The sequence below is a fragment of the Sphaeramia orbicularis genome, chromosome 17 (genome assembly GCF_902148855.1).
Source record: "Sphaeramia orbicularis chromosome 17, fSphaOr1.1, whole genome shotgun sequence".
Classification (NCBI taxonomy): domain Eukaryota; kingdom Metazoa; phylum Chordata; class Actinopteri; order Kurtiformes; family Apogonidae; genus Sphaeramia; species Sphaeramia orbicularis.
In genome coordinates, this window is record NC_043973.1 from 33,785,335 (window position 1) to 33,810,660 (window position 25,326).

The 25,326-nt window shown below is 38.4% G+C and overlaps 1 protein-coding gene across 1 annotated transcript in view; it reads left to right on the plus strand.

Annotated features, from left to right (window-relative positions):
- The first annotated feature begins 4,454 nt into the window (after positions 1-4,454).
- The window catches only part of LOC115437385 (vasoactive intestinal polypeptide receptor 2-like), a 103,964-nt gene continuing 83,092 nt past the window's right edge, over positions 4,455-25,326 (plus strand). Inside the window, exons 1-2 of the mRNA XM_030160612.1 lie at positions 4,455-4,484; positions 8,320-8,425. Of these exons, the coding sequence (XP_030016472.1) occupies positions 4,455-4,484; positions 8,320-8,425 (136 nt within the window). The remainder of the gene's footprint in view (positions 4,485-8,319; positions 8,426-25,326) is intronic.

A 25,326-nucleotide genomic window follows, 5' to 3' on the forward strand; every position in this document is an offset into this window, starting at 1 on the left:
ACATATATAAATATATATATGTATATATATATATATATATATATATATATATATATATATATATATATATATATATATATATATATATATATTACAACAAAACACATGCAATATGAAAGGAACATGTATTTTATAACATTAGACCAACATCAGTGCTGGTCCAGACCCCTGTCCACATCCACATGACCCCTTTGAACATCAGTCCTTACATTAGTACCAGTACTTCATGGTACCGAGCAGTGGCGCCTGCTGGTCTTTCAGACAGGGGAAGCTCATTGTCGCTTACATCAAAAAAATTGTCCAGTTATTTGAACATAAATTTGTTCCTCCGTTCCTTGTGTATTTGTGTTTTCTTTCAGGTCAGTAAATGAACAGTTCATTTGGTTTCTGTGATTTCACAGCAGAATGTGTGACGGTATTAAACTGAACTGTGTCAGTGAAGGAGCAGATCTGAAAACAGCTGTCAATCAAACCGCATTCAGCCTTTGGACCTGTCCTCCGAACGGCGCGGAAGCTCGGCGTCCGGCCCACCCAAGCTCCTCCCACAGCTCTGTTCGCCCTCGGAGACGCCAAGCGTCCGGGGGTGGGACAACAGGGTGTCATGTGTCCAGTGCTGGTCCAGTTTGTAGTGTTTTTTAAAGCAGTTCCACTCAGTCCCATTGAAGTGCATGGACGCTGAGCGTCTATGGACAAATGCACTGAGCAGAGATGGAATGAGAAAACACAGACACGGGAATGGAGGAGAAGTGAACAACATCCAGTCCACTGATTTGGGATCAAACTGATTCTGAACCAACTGGTCTGTGAGATGAACTTGTTCTAACATGTCGTGGAGGCGTAAATGACAAAGAAATTGGTGGAGAATGGGTTGGTTGTCAATCAGGCCTTCCTTTATTGTGCACAAATGAGAAACTGACAGACGAAGCTCCGCCCTCTCTCAGAAGTCAGTTCTGACCTGTCCAGGAAGTCCGTCTAACTTATATTAGCCTGTGCTGAGCTGAAATGGGATTGGTTAATATGATGTATGACACTGTTGCTAAGCAGAAGAAAAGAAAATAAGATACAAACAGACAGAATGGAAGACCTTGGAGTTGTCCTGGGAAGTTTGAGGGAGTTGGGTTGTGCTGTATCTGTTGGTATCGTTAGAGACAAAGTAGCTTAAAAACATGCAGAAGTGAGAAACTGACTGAGAGGAAACATTCCTATGTAGACCTGTGGTTCCAAAGAGAATGAAAACTGAAGAGCTATCATAGGGGTCTGATAAACTAATAGAAGACTTATGGTCAGGATTAGAATCAGTATTAACAAACACATTTGGAGTCAATGAAATGTCAACACAAGTGAACAGATTTGAGCATTTAATGGGAGTCATTTTGGGGCAGATGAGCTTCCACTGCAGTCTGACAGAAAACACCTCTGGTCCCCAGATCATATTTGTCTCGTATATTCTGGAAACTGTCCAGCTGCTCTTCTTTTTCTAAAACACACTCCTTCCCATTAGTGTTTTACTCATATTCAGTAATATTCTGTAAATCAGGGCTTGTTATGGAGTTCAGGCTGTTCAGTAGTACTACAGTCGCAGTTTGAGTTGCAGTGTGATAGCAACTTTCATCTTTTTGGCTCTTTACCAAACGGGCTGACATTTGGGGAGTGTGATTTATACGCTGAGGTTTGTAGCGCTGCAAAGCTTAATTTATTAGGATATGTTGTGACCTTTACCAAAAAATAATAAAAACTTCTGAGATTTGGGAAAAGCATTTGGCTGTGATGTGACCTGATGACATTTTGAGTCATTGTTTTTGAGCTGATATCCATAAGCGTTAGATACTTTACACGTGTATCCTGTAAACACGCTGAGCGGCTCCAGTCTGATGTGTGTTCAACCTCTTCTCTGTGTGGGAAAACACTTTCTGCCATCTCCACAGTCACTATGAGCTACATTCAGCTCTGCTAATTTGTTTGGACGGGAGAAAATATGAGCTTGCTCTGGCTGCAGCTGAATCTGCATAAATGGCTTTGCTGTTTATTGTTCCAAGAGCTGTGAATTCTGGCTCAGCCTCGTCCATGTGTGTCGTGTGTTGTTGCGTGTTGTTGACAGCCAGGGTCGCCTCATGCCAGCGGATAAAGAGCTGAAGTCTGTCTGCAGGGATTTGACTGAGTGATGGACAGGAGAGGAATCTGTCAACCGGGTCCTGTTTCAGATGCAGCTGATCCTATCTTTGGAATTGTGAATTTATTTTGGTCTGCTGTCAAGACTGGTACATACAGTCAGTGGAAGAGCTGAAGAAAATAAGTCCAGTGAATTAACACATACAGGTACAGCTCAAAAAATTAGAATATCATGAAAAAGTTTAATATTTTTTGTCACTCATTTCAGAAAGTGAAACCCATATATTATATAGACGTATTAGACGTAGAGTGGAATATTTCAAGCCTTATTTCTTGAAATTTGGATTTTTACAGCTTACAGATAATGAAAACCCAAAATTCAGTGTCTCAGAAAATTAGAATTTTTTTTTTTTATTGACTTTATGGAATATTCTAATTTTCTGAGACAGATGCATGTCGTGCTACTCTTGAACTTCAACATGATTAAACTTGTAATCTCAAATACTGAAGCGACCTGTGCCAATGCAGAGGCCTTTTTGGTATGGTTGATATTTATCACATGCAGCAACGTGGTCTTTGCAGCTGTTTCACCCATAACTAGATATTAATTAATTGTCTTCATCACAAACTACAGCTATCTTGGTTCGTAAAATTAACTGTAATTATCTTGCCTTTGACTGCATATGTTTTTTTTCTTTATATTTATTTATTTGTAAAATGAGGTCCCCTGTTGCTCAGCAGAAGGGGTGGTACTTCAGCTCCATTTGTCACTCAGTCTAATTCTTCTCCATTCTTCTTCTACAGAATCACTGTCAGTAAGTATGAGCCCATATTGTGTTGGAAGCAGGTCATTTATTCATATTAGTGACCCTAGTTTCATTTTCCTACCTCCTTTAACTGACACAATACACTGATTTTTTTTTTTTTTTTTTTACAGAATTTGGAATTTGTCATATCATGTCTTTCTACATATTTAGGACAGTCCAAAATCTGTAAATATGAACCCATTACATCTCGTTAGGCCAGTTCTCAGTTCCAGATCCTACAGTCTAGTCTCAGTTGACTGTGGACAAATATGAAACAAAGAACCCTGGTGTTTTATTTACCAAAGGAAAATGTACAATTAATCATTATAAATTATTTATCATTATTATTAGTATTAGTATTTTCTACTTTGCCACTTGTTTCTACTAGTGTTTTAATTGTTTATTCTGTGATTAAAAAATAAATAAATAAATAAATATATACACACACACACACACACACATATTGTGCATACTATATTATATTATAATATTGTAATGTAACAAGCTACTTATTATTATTACTTTGCCACTTATTACTACTTGTACTTTTCAATGTGCAATTGGATTTTTTTCACTAATATTTTTTATAGTTATTGTATTGCTTTTTTCTTGTGTGTTTTTTTGGTGTTGTGCTGCTTTCGGAACTTCAATGTCATGAGAGCTCTGCCCCCCCACCCCCTTACAGCGCCCAAGAGCATGGGGACGTTTGCAAATTCTGAGACTGCCGACAGTTCGGTTCAGGTGAACGTTAGTGCCAACGATGTAGGATATATGTTCCGAAAAGTGTCACAACCTGCTGTTATTTACATTAGTTGGTTGTCCCCACAGGGATGAAATTCACTGAGCAGAAGTAGGGATGCAAAAACCAGAGGGGGAGTTGACCCCCCCCCAAACAAATCGTACCCTGATACTCGTACTTCAACTAGGAAAAAGAATATTACGTGCAAAAAAAGTGAAGAACATTAGATTTTTCCAAGCTTTCACACTGTAAATCTAATTTTGTGGAATGGAGTACGGTGTCACAGGAACAAAGGTGCATCTGCTGACTTTTAGCCGCACTGATTTGTATGAAAAAGGAAAGAAAATGACAAAAACCATCCGAGTACACACCAGGTCTTTGTTTAGGGTTAATTGGTTTGCTGTAGTTGGTTGTATTTTCTCTTAACAGGGTTTTCTCGTTCTGCATTTCCACTGCAGGTATGGTCCATCTTCAGTGTGGATATCATCACAGCCATGCAGTGTAAACGTATGACATCATCAGCAAAACATCCCACATATGTTTTTTCAGGGAAAAATAAAGATCCTGTCTGGGGTCAGTTAATTAGGATAGAGCCCACTATGGCAGAGATAACCCTGTTCCATGCAGCATCATGAGGACACTTGTTTACTGACACGTCGATGATTCTAGATCAACCAGTCAGTGATCTGCAGGATTTTACATCACATTTAATGTCACTTTGACTCCCTCAGAACCTGATAGCAGCTGGTAGTCTGTGCTGTCACACAGTGGAACTTCTAACAAAGCCATGCTGAGTCAAGATGAGTCCGTCTGGTAATGATGTGAAGCTGGTATGGATGTTTGTGTGGTGGCCATTGTCCAGGTGACCACACTATTTATGCCCCAATGCTCTGTGGAATAACCTGACACCTTCTAGAAAACAGCTTTATTGAATTTTTCTTACAACAACTGGGCAGACTTGTAATTAGTTTAGATCCAGTTCCAGTTTTCTATCTTTGTTCAGTCATTGCAGGTCAAGAAAACAGAAAGCTGCTTTACCTTTGAGACCTGCATCTTTAAACAGTGTTAATCCTGAACAAAACACATTCATGATCCATCGGCTCTGATGTTAGTCTAATTAAATACGTTTATACAAGTGCCAAAAGTTTGATCTGAGGCTGTTTTATTTCAATACTTGGATTAAAAAAGAAGTAATCAAGTGGTTCCAGGCACAACAAACCCTGCCCCTCGCACATATTGTAACTTACTTTGGCATCAATTCAGCTGATGTCAGCAGATCAATTACCTCTATATATGTGCCAGGTTTGAAGAAAATTAAAACAAAATTGATGTTTTTATAGACATTTGAAATTTCGCCCATTATAAGTAAATGGAAAAAAAAAAGATTTAAAAAATTCATCAAAATGTGAACTTATACCTACTTTTCCCAAAACATAATAAAATCTATTCTGGTTCATTGGCAATCTATAAACCCAATTTGGTCTGAATTTAACCAATAGTTTTGCTCCTGCAGACATGTGAAATTTCGCCCATTATAAGTCAATGGGGAAAAAATTCATAAGAAATTGAAAGTTAGACCTACTTCTTCTGAAATGTAATCAGATCTATTCTGGGTCACTGGCAGTCTATAAACCCAAGTTGGTCTGAATTTAACCAGTAGTTTTGCTGCTAGAGCATTAATAAACAAACAAACAAACAAACCAAACCAAAAACCATACCCTTGCCTCCTCTTCAGGGGGCGGGGTAATAAATAAAAACTCACAGACAGACATGTAGTTTTCTAAACCTGTGTTTGAATATGCTTAATTGAAAACCTTGAGGGTGTGTCCAGTGCTGACAGACAGACTTCATTGTTTCCTTGTAGAATCAGACACTGTTAAATCATCTGCTTCTCCTGGTTTTAAACACAGACAATGACAGGCTGGTCGTATAAGCTGCTTATCTCAGCTGCATTTTCATGTCATAACCTTTAGATTCGCCACATGTTCAAATATTTCCCTCATTTTACCTTTACCGGATGAAGTAGTAAAAGGACAGTAACTTTAGAAGATATCCACTGGACTTCACTATCCTGTCACTTGTTGAAAGTGAAAGTATTTCCTGACACCCCTGTAAGTCCATTTAAGATTCATGAACCTTTAATATTTAGGAAGTTATTAAGGAGGCAGATGAGACCCAACATTTTATTTGGATAATTTAATGGAAGTTATGTCCATAAGTAGTCCTCTCTAAAATCTGACGCGTTTTCATGCAATTTGACTCTACATCCCAGGTGTTTTGTGTCCGACTGTAGTGGAAGCTCCTCTGCCCCTAAAATGACTCCCATTAAATGCTCAAATCTGTTCAGTTGTTTTCCTTTCATTGACTCCAAATGTGTTGGAACACGTTCATCTCTCAGACCAGTTCGTACAGAATCAGTTTGATCCCAAATCAGTGGACTGGATGTTGTTCACTTCTCCATTCCTGTGTCTCTGTTTTCTCATTCCATCTCTGCTCAGTGCATTTGTCTGTAGACACTCAGCGTCCATGCACTTCAATGGGACTGAGTGGAACTGCTTTAAAAACCAATACAAACTGGACCAGCACTGGACACATGACACCCTGTTGTCCCGCCCCCGGACGCTCGGCGTCTCTGGGGGCGAATGGAGCCATGGGCAGAGCTCGGCCAGGCCGGACGCCGAACTTCCACACGCCGATCAGAGGACGGGTCCAAAGGCTGAATGCAGTTTGATTGACAGCTGTTTTCAGATCTGCTCCTTCACTGACACAGTTCAGTTTAATACTGTCACACATTCTGCTGTGAAATCACAGAAACCAAATGAACTGTTCATTTACTGACCTGGAAAGAAAACACAACCACTGGACTAACTGAGTACACTGAACTGAATTTACACGTTTTCTTGTTTCAGTTCCAGAATTGAATCATTTCTTGTTCAGTTTCATATGGTTTTGTAGATCATTACATCAGTCAGACTGAACTTACTATCGAACAGGTGCACACGATGGCAGACAACGCTAAAGGAACAGAGGATGAATTTATGTTTAAATAACTGGACAATTTTTTTGATGTAAGCGACAATGAGCTTCCCCTGTCTGAAAGACCAGCAGCTCCACTGCTCTACAGACTAACCATCTGCAAATGGGTCCAAACACAGTCATGTCCTTTCAGAGTGAACTTTAATTGATTACCATTCCAACATTTATTTCACTATAAAGTAGCTCCTTGTTTTGGTTAATCCCTTATGGTCCAACTAAAGCAAAAATTAATTTAAAAATAATAATGTGGGTCATTTAGCGACACTAATCTGTCAAACAGTCTATAAAATGTCCCATCAGAGAGATTTCAAATACCAGGTTTTGACCCAAATATAAATCCATCTTCAGAAGGGAACATTTCTGATCTATACGCACAAATGCAGTCCCACAAGCACTGAGATGTAATAAATGTGTCCCTGTGCAGTTCCAACAAATACATTCTCCTTCAGAAATGGGATTTTTTTTTTTTTTTGTAACTTCGGAGGCTAATGTCCCTGTCAGTTCTGTCAGAAAGCAAAGAAAATGTAAGGAGAGACTGAGGAGAATATTCAATTTGGTGCAATTTTCTCCAGTTGGTAAGAGATTTCTAAAGTGAACAAACCAGAATTACTTAAAGAGTTCTCATATTTTACTTAAATTACAGAAATTAACCCATAAAGACCCAAACAGCCACAATGACCAAAAGCATCTACTGATCTAAAACATTTAATAACTTCTGATCCATTAATCCTATCAATACATGTCAGTAATTGGTGTTAAATACAGTTCTTCGTCTTTTCATGGTCATCAGATAAGACCCATTTGGATGTTCAGAGGCTCCATAGCTACCATGGAAACACTGTCATCTTCTACAACATTGATTCACCAGTCAAACCCATGGAGTTGGATCAATGACAGTGGATGAAAATGCACATAGTTTACTGAAAATGTCACTTTTTCTTTGTATTTTTCAGTTTTTGGTATGATAACCCTCAAATCTAATTTCAGCACATTGATTAAAGTACATGATCAATAAAATAATCACCGGAAAATACTTGATTTTTACTGGAAAAATGCAAAATGTGCAGTTAATGACGTATTTTGCTGAAAAAGTCCCTTTTTCTTTGGTTTTCAGTTTTTGATATACCATAATTTCCAGTCTATAAGCTGCTACTTTTTTCTGACTCAAATATGATGCGGCTAATTTATGTTTTCTCGGCTAACGATCGATCCGGCTGTCGAAGAAGGAAATAGAGCTGCTGCACGTCAGCTTAGCATCAATGGATCAATGGTGAGACGTTGGAGACAGGGTGGGTGTGGATTATAGTCAGGTGTGGCCATTAGTCTGAAAGGTACGGTAATAACCCTCAACTCTAATCTGATCTTTTACAAACATCCACATGATCAGTGAATTAAATACAGGAAAATACAGGATGTTCACTAAAATAATGCAAAATACAGAGGATTATGTCATAATAAATTGTGATAAATCACTTAAGAAAAGTTAAATATAGAGACAAAATCTTTTGGAAGTTCCACAAAAGTAACACTGGGCCTTTAGGGGTTAATCCTCATATGTACCATTGACAGAGTTAGTATGTGTTGTGCTGCTTTAACATACAAATTGGATATTCTTCTTCCTCCCTACAGGCCAGCGGCCGACATCCAACCTGTAACTTCCTGTTGGAGGTGGAGAAAGACCAGATGGAGTGTCTGAGGAGGCTGAGGGAGGAGGAGGCCAACCGCATCCATAAAGGTCATGGTCACTCACCTCCAGACACAACATGCACTTCCTTTAATCCATGATCTGGTGCTTCATCATCAGAGCAGCTAAAGTCACAGTCTGTGTTCACACCAGACTCCACACTGTACATGTGCACGCCATGGGATTTACAGATGCACAGGACGATGGCAGCAGCTTTCACATTCTGCTTTAACCCTCTCTATTTAACCTTTCTTAAAGCTGCGGGAGACTTTCGTCACCAATTTTTCCTCAAATCTGTCCATCGTCAGTCATTTCAGGTTTGAAATAAACATGTGAAATGAAATGAAATATCCTCAGTATCATGAATTCGTAAGTCTTTCTGTGATTGCTCACCTGAATCTCTTCCCTCAAGGTGAAGAATTTCAAAGTGTACTCCACCAGAAACAAACCATATGTTTACAAGTAGAGCCGGTTGGTCACTCAGGCATCTTCGGAATTTTGTCACGACGTGCATTGTGGGAAGCGGAGGCTTGGATAGCCGCCTGGCAGCGGCAACAGCAACAAACATGACACAGAAACGGCTAGAGCTCCGTTGCCCTCCAGCCGTCTCCCCGTTTCAGCTCTTTCCGTGTTGTGTTTGTTGCAGCCATATGATATCATATTGTGCTGCCGCTGCCAGGCGGCTGTGCGAGCCTCCGCTTCCCAAAATGCACATCGCGACAACATTCCAAAGATGCCCAAGCAGAGGTTGCACTAGACATTTTTATTGTCCGTCATTTTGATGGACAGGGTCGTAAAAATTCCGTCGTAACATATTATTATCCGTCATTTCAGATGTTTATTTTTTAATGATAATCAGATCTATTTAGTGTTATTGAATGTTCCAAACCATCTCAGTGATGCAGCAGCTGTGGTTTCTGCTGGCTGATAAACCAACCTGATCTCACCACTGGTATAATTCTGTCCTCCACTCTGAACTGCTGTGTTCTCTGTACACATTCTAAACTGTCATGTGTTTGTTCACACACTGTCCAATCCATGAACTGAGGGTTAGAGTTCAGCTTCTGTGAAGCACAGATCTGGAAACAAATGAACATGAAATCAAATAACACAGTAAAGGTAGAACATGAGTACATAGAACACACCAAATGAAAGAAGAACTGGAGTATAACTTGCTTGTCAGTCATCCTTCACTCCATCAGTCCCTCTGTTTTCACTGCATTTATCGATGCCATCACATTTACTGGACTGGAAAGAACTGAGCAGACTGGGCTGTCTGCACAGTTTGAACTAAAGGAGCATCGAATTTAGGCTGAAGTCAGAGAAACAACGGTTACCCTCAGTGTTTTAATCTGTCAAAATGACGGACGGCCTTCAGAATTTTCCGTCACTTAAAAAAAAAATCTGTCAGTGACGAAATATTTTCGGTTAACGTGACCTCTGTGTCTGAGTGACCTACCGGCTCTGTTCGTAAACACATGGTTTGTTTCTGGTGGAGAACACTCCGAAATTGTTCACTGTGAGGCAAGACGTACAGATTTGTGATACTTAGGCTATGACCGGGGTTCTACAGATTTGATGAAAAATTGGCGACGAAAGTCTCCCACAGCTTTAAGTGATTTATCACCATTTATGATAATATTATCCTCTGTATTTTGCATTTTTTGGTGAAAATCAAGTATTTTGTTATATTTATTTCACTGATCATGTACTTTAATCATCATGCTGGACCTAGATTTGAGGGTTATCATACCAAAAACAGAGAAAACCTTAGAAAAAGTGACTTTTACAGTAAAATATATCATTATCTGAACATAAACCCAGTGTGTCCACCCACTGTCACTGATCCAACTGCATGAGTTTCACTGGAGAAGCAATGTTGGAGAAGATGACGGTGTTGATGACCAAACAAAGCAGGTCTAGTCACTGCAGAGGTGGACCTGACAGACCCTGGAGACCACACTGGACCTGACAGACCCTGGAGACCACATTGGACCTGACAGACCCTGGCGACCACATTGGACCTGACAGGACCTGGAGACCATATAGGACCTGACAGACCCTGGAGACCACGCTGGACCTGACAGACCCTGGAGACCACACTGGACCTGACAGACCCTGGAGACCACATTGGACCTGACAGACCCTGGAGACCACACTGGACCTGACAGACCCTGGAGACCACATTGGACCTGACAGACCCTGGAGACCACACTGGACCTGACAGACCTTGGAGACCACATTGGACCTTACAGACCCTGGAGACCACATTGGACCTGACAGACCCTGGAGACCACATTGGACCTGACAGACCCTGGAGACCACACTGGACCTGACAGACCCTGGAGACCACATTGGACCTGACAGACCCTGGAGACCACACTGGACCTGACAGACCCTGGAGACCACATTGGACCTCAGATTGTGGACTCACTGTCCTCATTGGAACTGTTACTGTCACTATCTTGTAATGAATGCATAGGGAAATGACCAAAAATAGTCACTTGCCTGATAAAGGGTTAAACATGTTTTTTTTTGGTTCCAGTGTTTGTCATTTCCAGATAAAAAGCAGCAGTCACTGATTATCAGACACACAGAAGGAGACCATTTAAGCGGAACATGCAAATTCTAGTCTGGTTTCATCCCTGATTTTCTGATCAGCCATCCCAGGACCAATCAAGGACATTTTGCTTGATTGGTCCTTTTCAAACTACTTGTTCAGCTAAATCTGCGGGGCTCGTCACTGCACTGATTCACACAAACACTGCTGAACAACGTCAAACTGTATTTGACACCTATTATTGACATGTATTGATATTATTAATGGATCAACGTGTATGAAACAGTTCAGATCAGTAGATGCTTTTGGTCAGTGGTAGATGTTTGGGTCTTTATGGGTTAATCTGTTTTATATTCCATCCTGCAGATTCCAGATCTGCCTTTTCTCACATTGGTAGCTCACTGAAGATCTCAATAGTTTATCTGCAAATGTCACACCTGGAATAGATGTGGATATAGGGTGAACCTGATAGGGCCTGGAGCTGACAAAATAGATGCTATCACATATTGAGATGTGACTTATGTCTGAATTGTTTTTCACACTTTTTGAAGGCTTCTCTGTGGAGGTGTTCTCTGTATCGTATCTACTCAGAGCAGCATTATATTCATGCTATTTGGAAAAATGTTGCAGACTTCTACCAACCATAGATACATACAGTGCCCTGCATGCATACTAGATTTCATTGGACCACTGTGTCTTTGTGTATACACCATGTTTATTCAATGTAAACATCCAGACTTGCATTATTTTTTTCTCTGTTTTTTTTTTATTATTAATGGAAGAGTTGGACTGCTACATAAAGTCTTCTCCAACTCTTCCCAAAGTTTCTCAATAAGATGCCAATCCACATACGGAAATGGTGTTTCATGGCTCCTGAATTAAGTTTTCATAATTTAATTCAAGAAAAAAACAGGTAACGCTGAATCTAGGCCATGTCGAGGCCATCCTTTAACTGCCAGATTTTTTTTTGCTTAATTCAAGCAAAAAAACGTTTAGGTGATGATGTCTTATTTTAAGTGTGATGAGATATTTGGACTAGAAATGAGAAAAATACACTTGTTAAGATTTAGATTTTTTCCAGTGGAGAAGATGACAGTGTTTCCATATTCACTACGGAGCCTCTGAACGTCCAAATAAGTCATATCTGATGACCACGAAAAGATGACAAACTGCATTTTACACCAATTTATTTACATGGATTCATGTGATTAGTGGATCAACAGGTATTAAACAGTTTAGATCTGATGAATTTGGATAAATATTGGGATATGAACTACCAAGGACATGTTCTGTATTTGGGTCATTTAACAGGAAAAAAAAAACCAAGTAAGGATAAATATTTGATTAAAATCCTCTTGGTAGCGTCTAAAAAAGCCATCATACAAAAATGGTGTAAAGAGGACCACCCTACCCTAAATAATAATAATGATGATGCCGTTAGGGAGGAAAAAACACTGAATCTAGTCCATGTCCAAACTTTTCCTGTCTGATCTTTTTCTTTGTCATTTTCATAAAAGTGCTCCGTAAACATGGAGTCATTACAGGAAGTATCTGCGTCCACATGAAACCACTGGAAATGATGTCGTACAAATGCCAGGCCTGTATGTGGTGTTGGAATACTCTGACAAAAGAACAGAGAAGCAGCTGTGGAGCATGTGCATAAAGTTTACTTGGTTCTCCTGGTCTGGTCCAGTATTTCCTCCTGGTTTCCCCTCTCTGCTGTAGATCCAAGAGCATGGAGTGAATATTGTAGCTATGGTGGTTTGTTGCTCATTGTAATGAAAGAGTAGCTGAAGATTTGGATTCAATATTTCCAATAAGATCAATAGTACTGTTGTAGCACCAGCACTGCTCTGTAGTCTGCTGCTGCTGTTGTTGTTGTTATTATTCCCTCCTCCAGGAGCTATTGTGATCACTTTGCCACTTTGCTTTGTGTGTGTTTGTTTGTTGGTTTGTTCTCAACTTCATGGTAAAACTCTTCCACCCATCTTTCCCAAATCTCCCCCACAGATAGGCCTAGGCCCTGGGACCAACCCATTACATTTTGGTCCAAGTAGGCCAAAGTTCAAGGTCACAGCAAGGTCACAACAATTTTCCATCTGTCATCATTGAGACATTTTCCAAAATTCATCCAAAATTCCAAACGACTCCAATTCTCCTCCAGTTGGATCCACCTGTAGCTTAGAACAATCTCTTGTATCTGGAACTAAACTGTCCACATCCACTGTGGAATGTGGACTCTGTGGACATTTACATTGAACACTGAAAATCCCATTTACCACAGATTTAAAATTAGAACTCAACTAATATTGATGTGAATTGAATCTAATTGGACAGACACATGACTGGTACCAAGCTGCAACTTTGGACCAAATATGGTTCCGCTTCATTTCTCTTCTGTTATGCTCTGTTGACTTTTGTTATGTTTTATGCACCATTTTCAAAAAATCCTAATAATTAGTATGATTATGAACATAGTAATTTAAACAGAAATAGTCGATCCACACATGCACACTGTTCAGGGTGCTTGGTGGACGTTTGCGTTCTCTGAACACTTGTTGTGAAGTGGCGTCTTACTTCTGGGGTGAAAGGTCAGAGAGGTGGGGCTATGACATCATCACTTTAGAAAAGTTATGGTTTTAGGCGTACAGACGAAGACGGAAAACTGGCAATTTCAAATGTATCCACTCTGGGACTCAGTTTCAAAAAGTTGCAGTTTCAGCGACTGAAAATGCTGGAAACTGGAAAAATCAAAGAAACATTTTATATTTTTTTATCAGGCATAATATAGGTGGAATTCCACTGAGGAAACCCACTTGGATTAGCACTTCAGCTGCACATAAACATACATTTTTGACTGATATGATACATATTTCTGGTTCAGAAATGCTTTACTTATTTGTGATTTGCAGAAAATAGAATGCCAGCATTTTATTATAAAAGCTTTATGTAAACTTTTGAAATGGAATCCTTAAACTGAAATGACTCTTTCCAGTCCTAAACTTCTTGAAGTGGACAGAGTACACGCTGTTTGTCACCCTGTCACCACAGTCCCAAATATTAGCAGAGGCTGCGGTGTTTACATTCTCTGCTGTCAGTCGACATATAATTAAGACGCCAATTTGTTGATGTGCCAGTGTTCTCATTGACAGTGCATCCCATTAAACTGAAACTGAAGAAAGCACACTGATGACAAATGCTCCAGTTTTACTGCACCAGATGACAGATTAATTACAGCAAATATCTGTGAATATTCTACTCTTCTGTTGAGTTTTTACCACCAGAAACACTGATTTGAAGATTAGGTCACATGACTGCACCTAAAATAATCACATCTCCTTTAATACTGAAAAAAATTATAACAATAATACTATGCTTTACTTCATGAATTCTTTAATATATTGGATGTTGGTTGTGCAATATGGAAGCAAATCTGTGTCATCAGAGATTGAAAGGTTGTATTTTGCAATAATTTAGGTTGAAAGGTTGAATTTTGCAATAATTTAGGTTGAAAGGTTGTATTTTGCAATAATTTAGGTTGAAAGGTTGTATTTTGCAATAATTTAGGTTGAAAGGTTGTATTTTGCAATTTTTTTTTGAATGGTTGTATTTTTACACATAGAGTTTCATATTCTGAATTCAATTATTCAAAAAAAAAATTTTTTTAAATTCAATATTCTTAATTATAATGTGTTTCAAATTCAATCTAAAAAAATTCAACCTAAAAAAATTCGATATATCATCTTGACCAGGCAAAACCAATGGAGTATGGAGCCACTCGATCTAACTTTCACCCAACCATACGTCGCGCTGAAGATCACGTGATGCTCACTTAGCTGCACAGGACGGGACTCCTGTGAAAAACCATGCTCTTGTTTCGCCGCCGTGCACATTCTTGGACCTACTCCCGGTTGCGCTGCTTCTTCATGATGGGGAACAGCAAGACGGGGTCTGGTACTGGAGACGCTCTCCCAGAAGCAACTGCTGCTCTTGTGTTTACAGTCCTATCTTGTAATCCACAGGCGGAAGACACACATATTCACTCTGTGGCATGTGTCATAAACATAAATATGTAGGTTTCTATTGGACATACGTAGAAACACAATGGAAGAATAGTCTGTAAACAGAGAATTAGTGAGGTCAGCAGAGCGGGATTGTTATTCAAGTTTATGTGAGGCATAAGAAAACAGACAAAATGAACTTTATGCATTTCAAATGGGTTTATTTACACTGAAGTCAAAAAGAACTAGGCTCAAATACAAAATGCTTTCAAAACTTGACAAAAGGGAAGAAAAATCCAGGTGCTGTTGCTGTGAATCTGCCTCTTCGTCCATGGACAACAACTGTAAAGAACACAACAAAAAGCCATGGTTTAATGGGACATGTTCTCCCCAGTGTGGACAATAACCCTGTCTACTGGAACTGGGTTCAGTTAACTACTCGGTTCAGTTCTGACTTTTATGAAACCACTGAGAAACAGCGTTGGAGACAACACGGAACTGTTACTATTAGCTTGTTGTTAGCATACCACTAGCTAGCGCTTTAACATCCCTAACGTTTGTACTTTACTTTCATCTCTAAAGTCGACTTTTTGTGAGCCATTAGCCATGTGTTTTAGAAACAAAACTTACCAGTATCGTCTACCGCTGTCTGAACTACAGACTCGCCCACAATCAAAAGCCTCCAGTCCGTGTCTGCTGTGTCCCAGTTCAGTGCACCTGTAGTCTGGTTCACTGGTCCCCTAAAGTCCAGTCCAGCAGCTCCAAATGGGTTTTTTTGAGGCTGTCCGCTGCGTCTGTTCTGGTCCCTGTAGTCCATCTTTAACTTCTTTAGTTTGTTTAGAAGCTGGTCCAGGTCCGGTCTTATCCAGCTCTCTTTATATTTTTTTCGAACCGAATGCCGGTTCATAGCTCGGTGCCGCGGCGCCGGTGCCGTGGTACCGGAAGTGAGCCACCGGTGGTGTTGGTGCCTCAATATGCACTCGCTGTCTCTCCGCTATGAACCGGCATTTTAAAAACTACAGCCAATGTTTTTTTTTTTTTTTTTAGTTTAATTTAGTTATTAGAGAAAGAGTAATAGATGGCAAAAAACAAGCAGCAGTGGACGGAGGAGGAGCCGCCGCGGCACCGGCACCGCGAACCGGCATTCGGTTCGAAAAAAATATATAAAGAGAGCTGGATAAGACCGGACCTGGACCAGCTTCTAAACAAACTAAAGAAGTTAAAGATGGACTACAGGGACCAGAACAGAAACAAGAGCATGGTTTTTCACAGGAGTCCCGTCCTGTGCAGCTAAGTGAGCATCACGTGATCTTCAGCGCGACGTATGATTGGGTGAAAGTTAGATCGAGTGGCTCCATACTCCATTGGTTTTGCCTGGTCAAGATGATATATCGAATTTTTTTAGGTTGAATTTTTTTTAGATTGAATTTGAAACACATTATAATTAAGAATATTGACTTAAAAAAAATTTTTTTTTTTTAATAGTTGACTTCAGAATATGAAACTCTATGTGTAAAAATACAACCATTCAAAAAAAAAAAAAAACATTGCAAAATACAACCTTTCAACCTAAATTACTGCAAAATACAACCTTTCAACCTGAAGTACTGCAAAATACAACCTTTCAACTTAAATTACTGCAAAATACAACCTTTCAACTTAAATTACTGCAAAATACAACCTTTAAACTTAAATTACTGCAAAATACAACCTTTCAACCTAAATTATTCCAAAATACAACCTTTCAACCTGAAGTACTGCAAAATTCAACCCTTCAACCTAAATTACTGCAAAATTCAACCTTTCAACCTAAATTATTGCAAAATACAACCTTTCAATCTCTGATGACACAGATTTGCTTCCATAGTGCAAACCCCAAACAATAGTATGAATTTTACTACATGAAAATAATAAAGAGACAGTTATAGCAGCTCATAAGGTAAGATAAGATAAGATAAGATAAGGCAGCAGCAACGTGTATTAACGTTGCTGTTGCTAACATGTATTATTATTATTATTATTATTATTATTATTATTATTATTATTATTATTATTATTATTATTATTATTAATACATTATTTGAGTGTGATGGTGCTGACTTCAGTTGTAGCTAAACTTTATCAGTGCCACACACGCTGATAGCAGACGCCTCCATATTTACTTCTGTAAACACAGTGCGTGCTGCATGTCACGTATTCCATCAGGACCTCTTTTGCACACAGGGGTCACTTCAGGGTCGCATTCAGTTCAGACTGAGAACTGATAGAAGTCGCATTTAATTTGTAATAAGAACAAGCACACAAAAAATTGGATTTCACAAAAAATCGGAACTGTGTGTTAAGACCTGCTGTGTGGGCGGAGCCTAAGTCAGTGTGAAAGGTTGTTGGTCTCTGTTGTTGGTCAGCCCTATGATGAGGTGCAGCTCTGTACACTTTCCCAGACTGACTGTAAAAGTCCAGTTAAAGTTGACAAACAGTGAGTAAAACTAAATTACATCAAGAACAATGTTATGCATTCAGATTGCTGCCCTTTACCATTAGTGCTGTTGTAGTTTTTTTTTTTTTTTTTTTTTTCTTACCATTATTGGTCTGTAATTATTGCTGTTCTTTACCACTTGTGCTATTGCAGTTTTTTGTTTTTACCGTTGTTGGGATGTAATTATGAAAATGTAAGATGAGTGTTAACTGTTACCGTGGTAACACCACCAGGAATGTACTTTGTTTCTATTTTTTACACACATTTTGGTTAAATAATGTAAATACTGTCAAATGAGTTCATTCTAATTTGGTTTAGGTCTATGTTGTCCATTTGTTCTGGCTTGAAGTCAAAGGACAGGAGTGAGGATTTAAAATGTTCTTATGTTCAGTTATTTGATGATGAGAATGGGGGTGGGATTAAATCAGGTTTTCTTCTTCCCACTCCTTTTCGAGTGTAGATGAATAATTTTTTGTTGGAATTTTGAATTTGCATGTTTTCTGTAAATGCTTGAAATAAACAAACAAATGAAAATGAATGAATGAAAATTATCACAGCAGTGGCTCAGATGAAGTTTTTTTTTTTTTTAATATCAGTTTCAATGTCTTGCTTTTGAAAGGACCCCATTAGTTTTAATTTGATATGTGGAATAATAGTAGCATATTTTAGTCTATATTTACATCTAAGTGTTGAATTAAACCTGCAAATGGAATTATGTCCTGTACAGGTCTGTGTTTAAAGCTAACAGTGCTTTTCAGAAAGTGAAAAACAAACTCATCCTCGTCTTTAAAGGGTAATATTGTCTAAAACTTTCCATAAACACACTTCCATTTTCCTGTGTGTTTGTGCAGCAAACGAGGTCGACCGTCCTCTCCAGTGATCTGTGGTTTCCCCCTGCTGTGTTAATTAAAGCTCAATGACATGAAGAAGAGAAAAATAATAACATGGCTCAAATCCTTTGCAGGAGAAAACTGCAGGGGATAGGAGTTTTTTTTTTTTTTCGGAGCTCATTCATTCATGTAGTTTAGTGAATATACCTTAGAGGGTTTCAGAACATGTCTGATACAGGGTCCTGTTCAGCCCCTGCAGGAGACAAACCCCAAACCTCATCAAAAGTTTGGAAAATTACATTTATAACGTGATGCCCTATTTGGCAGAACAGTGTTATTTGACAGCGCCAGTTCTAGAAGTGCTGTTTGACTGTCTGCCAATGACATTTGTATTAAAGTTGAGCCACAGATACAACTCTATTACAATTCAGGATCAATTACATGTACTCTCTCAGTATAAAAGTCAAAATTATTCCTATGAAGGACATTTACTGTCTGTTTCTGTGCAAACCTAAACTAAACCTGACATACTGTTGGGTGCTCTGGACAAAAATGACCCCAAGATCTTCTGAGGCAAAATTATGATCCATGATGACTTTCCCACCTCTACTAAAATGTCTGTTCCAACCAAACTTTCTTTATGTTTCTAAATTCCTGGAGGCTTAGTCTTTTACATCATTTTCAGAATGTTTTGACATTATCTAGATGAAATAAATGTAAACTCACATTTTCATTTACTTACAGCAGCAGTTTTCTGGACTGTCGTTTCCTTATTTGTCCTGCAGGAGTTTTATGAATGAATCAATAACCTTTTCACACACCAACAGAACTCTGACACATCTGTGCAAATCAGACTATTAGTAGAGAAGTACTAGCAGAACTAAAAGAACTACTAATAGTACTAGTAGAAACAAACAGTAGCAAGGCGGTAATAATGAAATAATAACAACAACAGCAGTAATAATAATAATAATAATAATAATAATAACATTTGTGTGAAATTCATCAGTTATCCCTCTGGTATCCCGTCCACCAAGGCCCTTACTAAGCACCAAGTGTGCCTTTTTCACACACTTGTGGAATAATGTCAAGAAAATTTTCCTAGTTTGTTTTGAATTCTTTTACTCTTTTTTCTATTTCATCAACTTGAGCCGTAAATAAAAATACCAAATACTCAATAATTGTCACATTTTTTAACCCTTTAAATGTCATGTTTGTAATGGAAACAAACCATTTTTTTTGGATACAAAAAACACTTTTTTTTTCCCCAGTATGCTACATAAAAAGTGGATCACATATTATGTGATTTTTTTCATCCTGGCATATGTCAATGATTAACCAATGTTGGAACACTGGTTAATCTGCATTATAATTTTTGGTGCTAGGTCAAATGTTCAAAAACACTAGCATCCGTCACAAAGTGTGCGTAAAATGCACACTTATAAATCAAACTATTAAATATTATATATTGATTTATTTTTCTGCTCTAATTTGATTTTATTTTTGTAAATCCAGCTCAGTCCTAATCATACAGATCAAATGTTAGAAATAGTGCATTTTAGGCACACTTGGTAGACAGATGCTAGTCTGGTCATTTTCTTTTGTTTACAATATGCACATTTTAGTTGGTGGACAGAATTTTAAAGATCATGCAAAAATGAACAACTTTTGAATTCTAACCTTAGTTAAATTATGAAAATAATATGAAGTTTTTTCAAACGAAGGGCAAAGTGTGCATAAAAGGCACACCTGGATACTGGAGGGTTAATTAAATATAAGGAGTGAAAAATGCATATATTTGTGTGAGAAAGTAGAGGATAAAAGTACAAACTTGTCCAAATGCAGAAGGGGTTTTACTGGAACAGGTTCATGAGATTTAAACACAGCGCAACAGTGACTGATGAGTCATATTTACCTTCAGTGTTTGAACTCTGGTGTTTGGCCCAAATACAGTCAGAGTCTGTGGATGGATGATGTGCATTTAACAAATCTAGAATGGAGAGGAGGTAGACCAGCATGAGTGAAGGAGGGAGCTGTAAATTCTGACCTTGTTGGATAATGTGTTGGCAGTTTCCTTCACCTTTGCTGATGTAGTGCAGACTGATAGTCTGAACAGCTGATCTGGGTTCTGACGTTCATCTGATTTGTCTCATCTCATCTTTTCTGTCATTTTCATCTTGTTGAATCATGTATAACTGATGCATGTGTGTATCACAGTGCTTCGGTGAGGTCAATATTTATGAATTCTTCCACGTTTTCCCACTGTCCTTCTGTTGGAATCAGGAAACTGCATTTGTACAACACAGTATTTTTATACTCATCCACTCTCATCCACCTTCTCTTGTGTGATTATTTTTGTCCGTATTTGTCTCTGTGTTTGTTCTTTGATTACCATTTAGTATTAACTCCGTATCTGTTTACCTGTTTGATGTGTGTTTGTCCCTTTGCTGTTTATTGTAAAGTGTCTTTGAGTACTTAGAAAAGTGCTATATAAAACCGATGTAGTATCATTATTATTATTATTATTATTATTATTATTATTATTATTATTATTATTATTATTATTATTATTATTTCCTCTGACAACTGGTGACCAAATAAAAACAGCTTTTTTTCATCCCGACCCAAAATTTGAGAAAGCTATAGATTAGGGCTGCACGATTAGTAGTTAAAAAATCGCGACCTCGATTCACACATGTACTCGATCTTATTTCTAAACACGGATGGTTCTTAAGGATTTTATTTCACGGCTGCATTACAAACAAACGCCCACAAACGCAGAACCGCCTCCGCAGCTGCCGCCTCCCTCAACCAGTGGTAAAGAGTCTTTCCAACACATGACCTGCTGCAGCTCAGTGAAGAAAGAGTGAATGACAGCAGAGGAACGACTGTGGTAAAGAGAGGGAAACAGATGAAAACCCCAGTGGGAGGGGCCAGAGTCCCCCACCTGAGCCGGTTCACATTCAGCGGTGTTCATGTCATGTCGGTTTGTTCTGTCGTCCAGATCCAAGTGTCTTTTCACTTTCACTTCTTCTTCTCCTTTTCTTTTCTTTCCCGGTGACGATAACTCGACCTTTAACCAACAATCTAAAGTTTTGCCCTGTCCAAAAATGTTAAATTAACCCTTTCATGCACAGTGGTCACTCCAGTGGTCAGTTTATTCTGCAGCTGTTCTCTTGTATATTCATGGGTTTGTTGTTTTAGTTCCATATCAGTTGACACAGTTGACGCTTCTGCACCATCCTATAATAATACACTGACATTCAGACCAGTACTGTAACTGTGCTGTTGTAACATAAACCTGATCTGCAGTGACATGTTTCAGTGGAAATCAATTATTTATTAGAAAAAAAAAGTTTCGTTTTTTTTTTTTGCATATTATCTCCATGAAAAGAGTAATAACTAGCATTAGAATATGTGAAAATGTGAGAAAACATCATATTTTATTTCATTGTTTTCATATCACTTTCTGATATTGGGTTTTAAACACATTTCTTTACTTCAAATTGAAATGCATGGACATTTTTGTAACTTTTTTGGAAAAAAAACCAAAACAAAAAACAACTTAATCACATTTGTCATGCCTATGGAGGAATAAAAACACTCGAGAAAACAATCTTAACTAAGGTTCTCATTATTAATGCATGAAAGGGTTAAAAAATCCCATTGTGCCGGTTAGGAAGTTTCTCTGCACTGCAAACTGCGGACTACTTGCAGTGATATGAAAGATGTGAATCAGAGGTTAAAGAACCCGTTTTCCTTGACAGCAGTCGATAAACATTTTGTGACAAAAATCGTGCTTTTAGAATCGTGATCTCAATTCTAAGCAAAAAACAATCGTGATTGACATTTTTGCCAGAATCGTGCAGCCCTAGTGTAGATATTCAGCTATAGATATGCTTTTAATTTGCTTATAGATTAGGAAAGTGAGATGTGATCACAAGTGAAAGCACCTGCAGTACCTCCACCCTCCGACTGCAAAGAAATCACTGAGCTGCACTTTGTCCCACATGCATACTCACTTTATTCTGCACTTCATTCTGCTCCACTGCAAGGGCATGGCTGTTAAAAGAAGGATGTATTTTAGGTGTGTTTACTTATGTATGTGTTTTTATGTGTCTGGGTTTTTTTTTTTTTTTTTTTTTTTTTTAGATATTTTTCGTTTTTTTTATCCTATTCTTGTCTTATTCCTGGGACATGATACAGCTGGATACAGCTCTGGAAAAACTTCAGAGACCACTGTAATGTCCTCTGAAATCAGCATGTGTGCATGTGTGACAGCCAGTCCAGTCCTGTGTCTGTTCAATTCCAACACAAGCACACCTTATAAAACTGAATAAACACCTGATCCATGTGGTCTTTAAGAAGGACAATATCTAAATATAATAAATATAGAAGTATATATAATAAATAAATATAGAAGTATAAACACCACTACAGTGACCATCACTATCTTCTTGCAGCAAGACTAGTTAGGTGGTAAAAACAGTGCTATTAGTACCGCAAAAGTAACTGGAATCCAGTGGCGGCTGCTCGTCTTCCAGACAGGGGAAGCTCGTTGTCGGCTTACATTAAAAAAAAAAAAAAAATTGTCAAGTTACTTAAACATACATTCGGCCCTCCGTTCCTTTTTAAGAAAATGCTCAGTGACCTTATCGTACCAAGTAGGCGTCTTTTCCAGGGACTGGACCAGTGTCCTCTGAATGTCCAGCAGAGCTGGGCTGCTTAGATTGCCTTGGCCCATTGTGTTGTGGGTGTAAGACTTCAGCCTTTTTAAACAAGACATGCTCCTTTCACTCCGACCAACAGTTTAATTGATTTAAACGGTGGTATCTACAAAACGATATTAAACTCAAACAAGAAATGATTAAATTATGTAACTGAAACAAGAAAACGCTGAAATTATGTTAAATTGAAACAAGGAAGTACAATGAGTGTGTTTTACTTACAGTGCAAGAAATGAACGAGTAATTTCGTAGTGGTTTCTCTCTTGATTTCACAGCAGAATGTGCGACGGTATTAAACTGAACTGTGTCAGTGAAGGAGTAGATCTGAAAACAGCTGTCAATCAAACGGGATTCAGCCTTTCGACTGATCCTCCAATCAGCACGTGGGATTCTGGCGTCCAGCCTGGCCGAGCTCCGCCCACAGCTCCATTCACCCCCAGAGATGCCCGGCGTCCAGGGGCGGGACAACATTGTGGCATTTATCCAATTACCGTCCAGTTTTGAGGCAATGAAAAAAATTGTTTCACTCAGTCCCATTGAAGCCCAGAGACGCCCGCAGTCTACGGACAAATGCACTGAGCAGAGATGGATGAGAAAACAGCACAATGGGAATGTATGAGAAGTGAACAACATCGAGTCTATTGATTTGTGATAAAGCTGATTCTGAACGAACTCGTCTGTGAGATGAACGTGTTCTAACACATTTGTAGTCAATAAAATGTCAACACAACCGTACATATTTAACCATTTAATTTTCGTAATTTTAGGGGAAGCCGGGCTTCCCTTGCAGTCTATGAGAAATCGCCACTGCTGGAATCAAAAAATAACAAGTGATGCCAGGCACAACATATTTCACCCATTAGAAGTAAATGGGAAGATTTCAAAAATTCATAAAAAATTTGAACTTTGACCTACTGTTCCCAAAGTGTAACAAGATCCTGTTGTGGGTCACTGACAGTCTGTAAAGTCTATTTGGTATAAATTCAACCAATAGTTTTGCTGCTACAGACATGTGAAATTTTGCCCATTATAAGTAAATGGGAAAAAAAAAAAAGATTTTAAAAATTTAAAAAAAATTTAAACTTTGACCTACTTTTCCCAAAATGTAACCACATCTATTCTGGGTCATTGACAATCTATAAACCAAATCTGGAATGAATTCACCCAATGGTTTTGCTGCTACAGACATTTTAAAATTTTGTCAATTACAACTAAATGGGAGAAAAAAGATTTTAAAAATCCATAAAAATTTTAGCTTTGATCTACTTTTCCCAAAATGTAATTACATCTATTCTAGGTCACTGGCGATCTATAAACCAAATTTGGTCTGAATTCAACCAATAATTTTGCTGCTAGAGTGTTAGCAAACAAACCGAACCAAGAACAATAGCCCTTATTTGGAATTTGGGAGAAATGTTGTCTGTCGTTTAGAGAATAAAACAAATGTTCATTTTACTCAAACACATACCTATAAATGGTAAAACCAGAGAAAGTCATCATTTTTCAGTGCTCTCTTATTTTTTTTCCAGAGCTGTATTTTGTTCTCCATGTCCTATATTGAATGAATGACAATAAATTGACTTTAAACCTTAGTAGGAGGACTGGTTTACACTCCATCTATTTTAATCTGCTTATTGTGATGATGATTTATGGCTCCACTCTTATACTGTCTAAAAAAAAAAAAAATTATACACAGAACTACAATGCAGAGGAAGTGTTTAATTCCCAAAGACAGTGATGCTCCTGTGGTTTCTGCATTACCTGAAGCCCTTGCATTGAAAATATTTGACCGGAGATGAGACTCCAAATGGAGTTGACGTCATATGTGGTACTGAGGAGCTTTATGCTTTGAGATGAAAGGTTCTATATGAAAGACATCCATCTGAGTGAAGATATCCTCAAAGGCGCTATGATGAAAAACATCAAACACGTGGTCCTACACCTTGAAGGAATCATTGTCAACTGAACATACAGATTACTCCTGTGTGGTATTTTTTCATTATTCTCCAGTGGACTTCTGTAACCATGGGTTTATATTGACTCAATGTTCATGCTTTGGCCTGTCCTTGATAATCCTATGAAGGCTGGCAGATGGAGAAAATCCCTGTGGCAGGCTGTGAATTTCACACCTAGACCTTCAGTGGTGTTCTGACTGACTTAATCCACCTTTTAATAACAGTACTATTCCATCAATACTATGTCAAAAACACAACAGCAGGTCATTATATCACAGACAAGTATGGAGGCAAGTATGAATGAATGTCATAATTAAAGCAGGAAACCCAGTGAAAAACACACCTCAGCAGGTCTGCTTCCACTGCAGTTTCTGATCAAGCGGTAACATGTGGTGTTCAACCG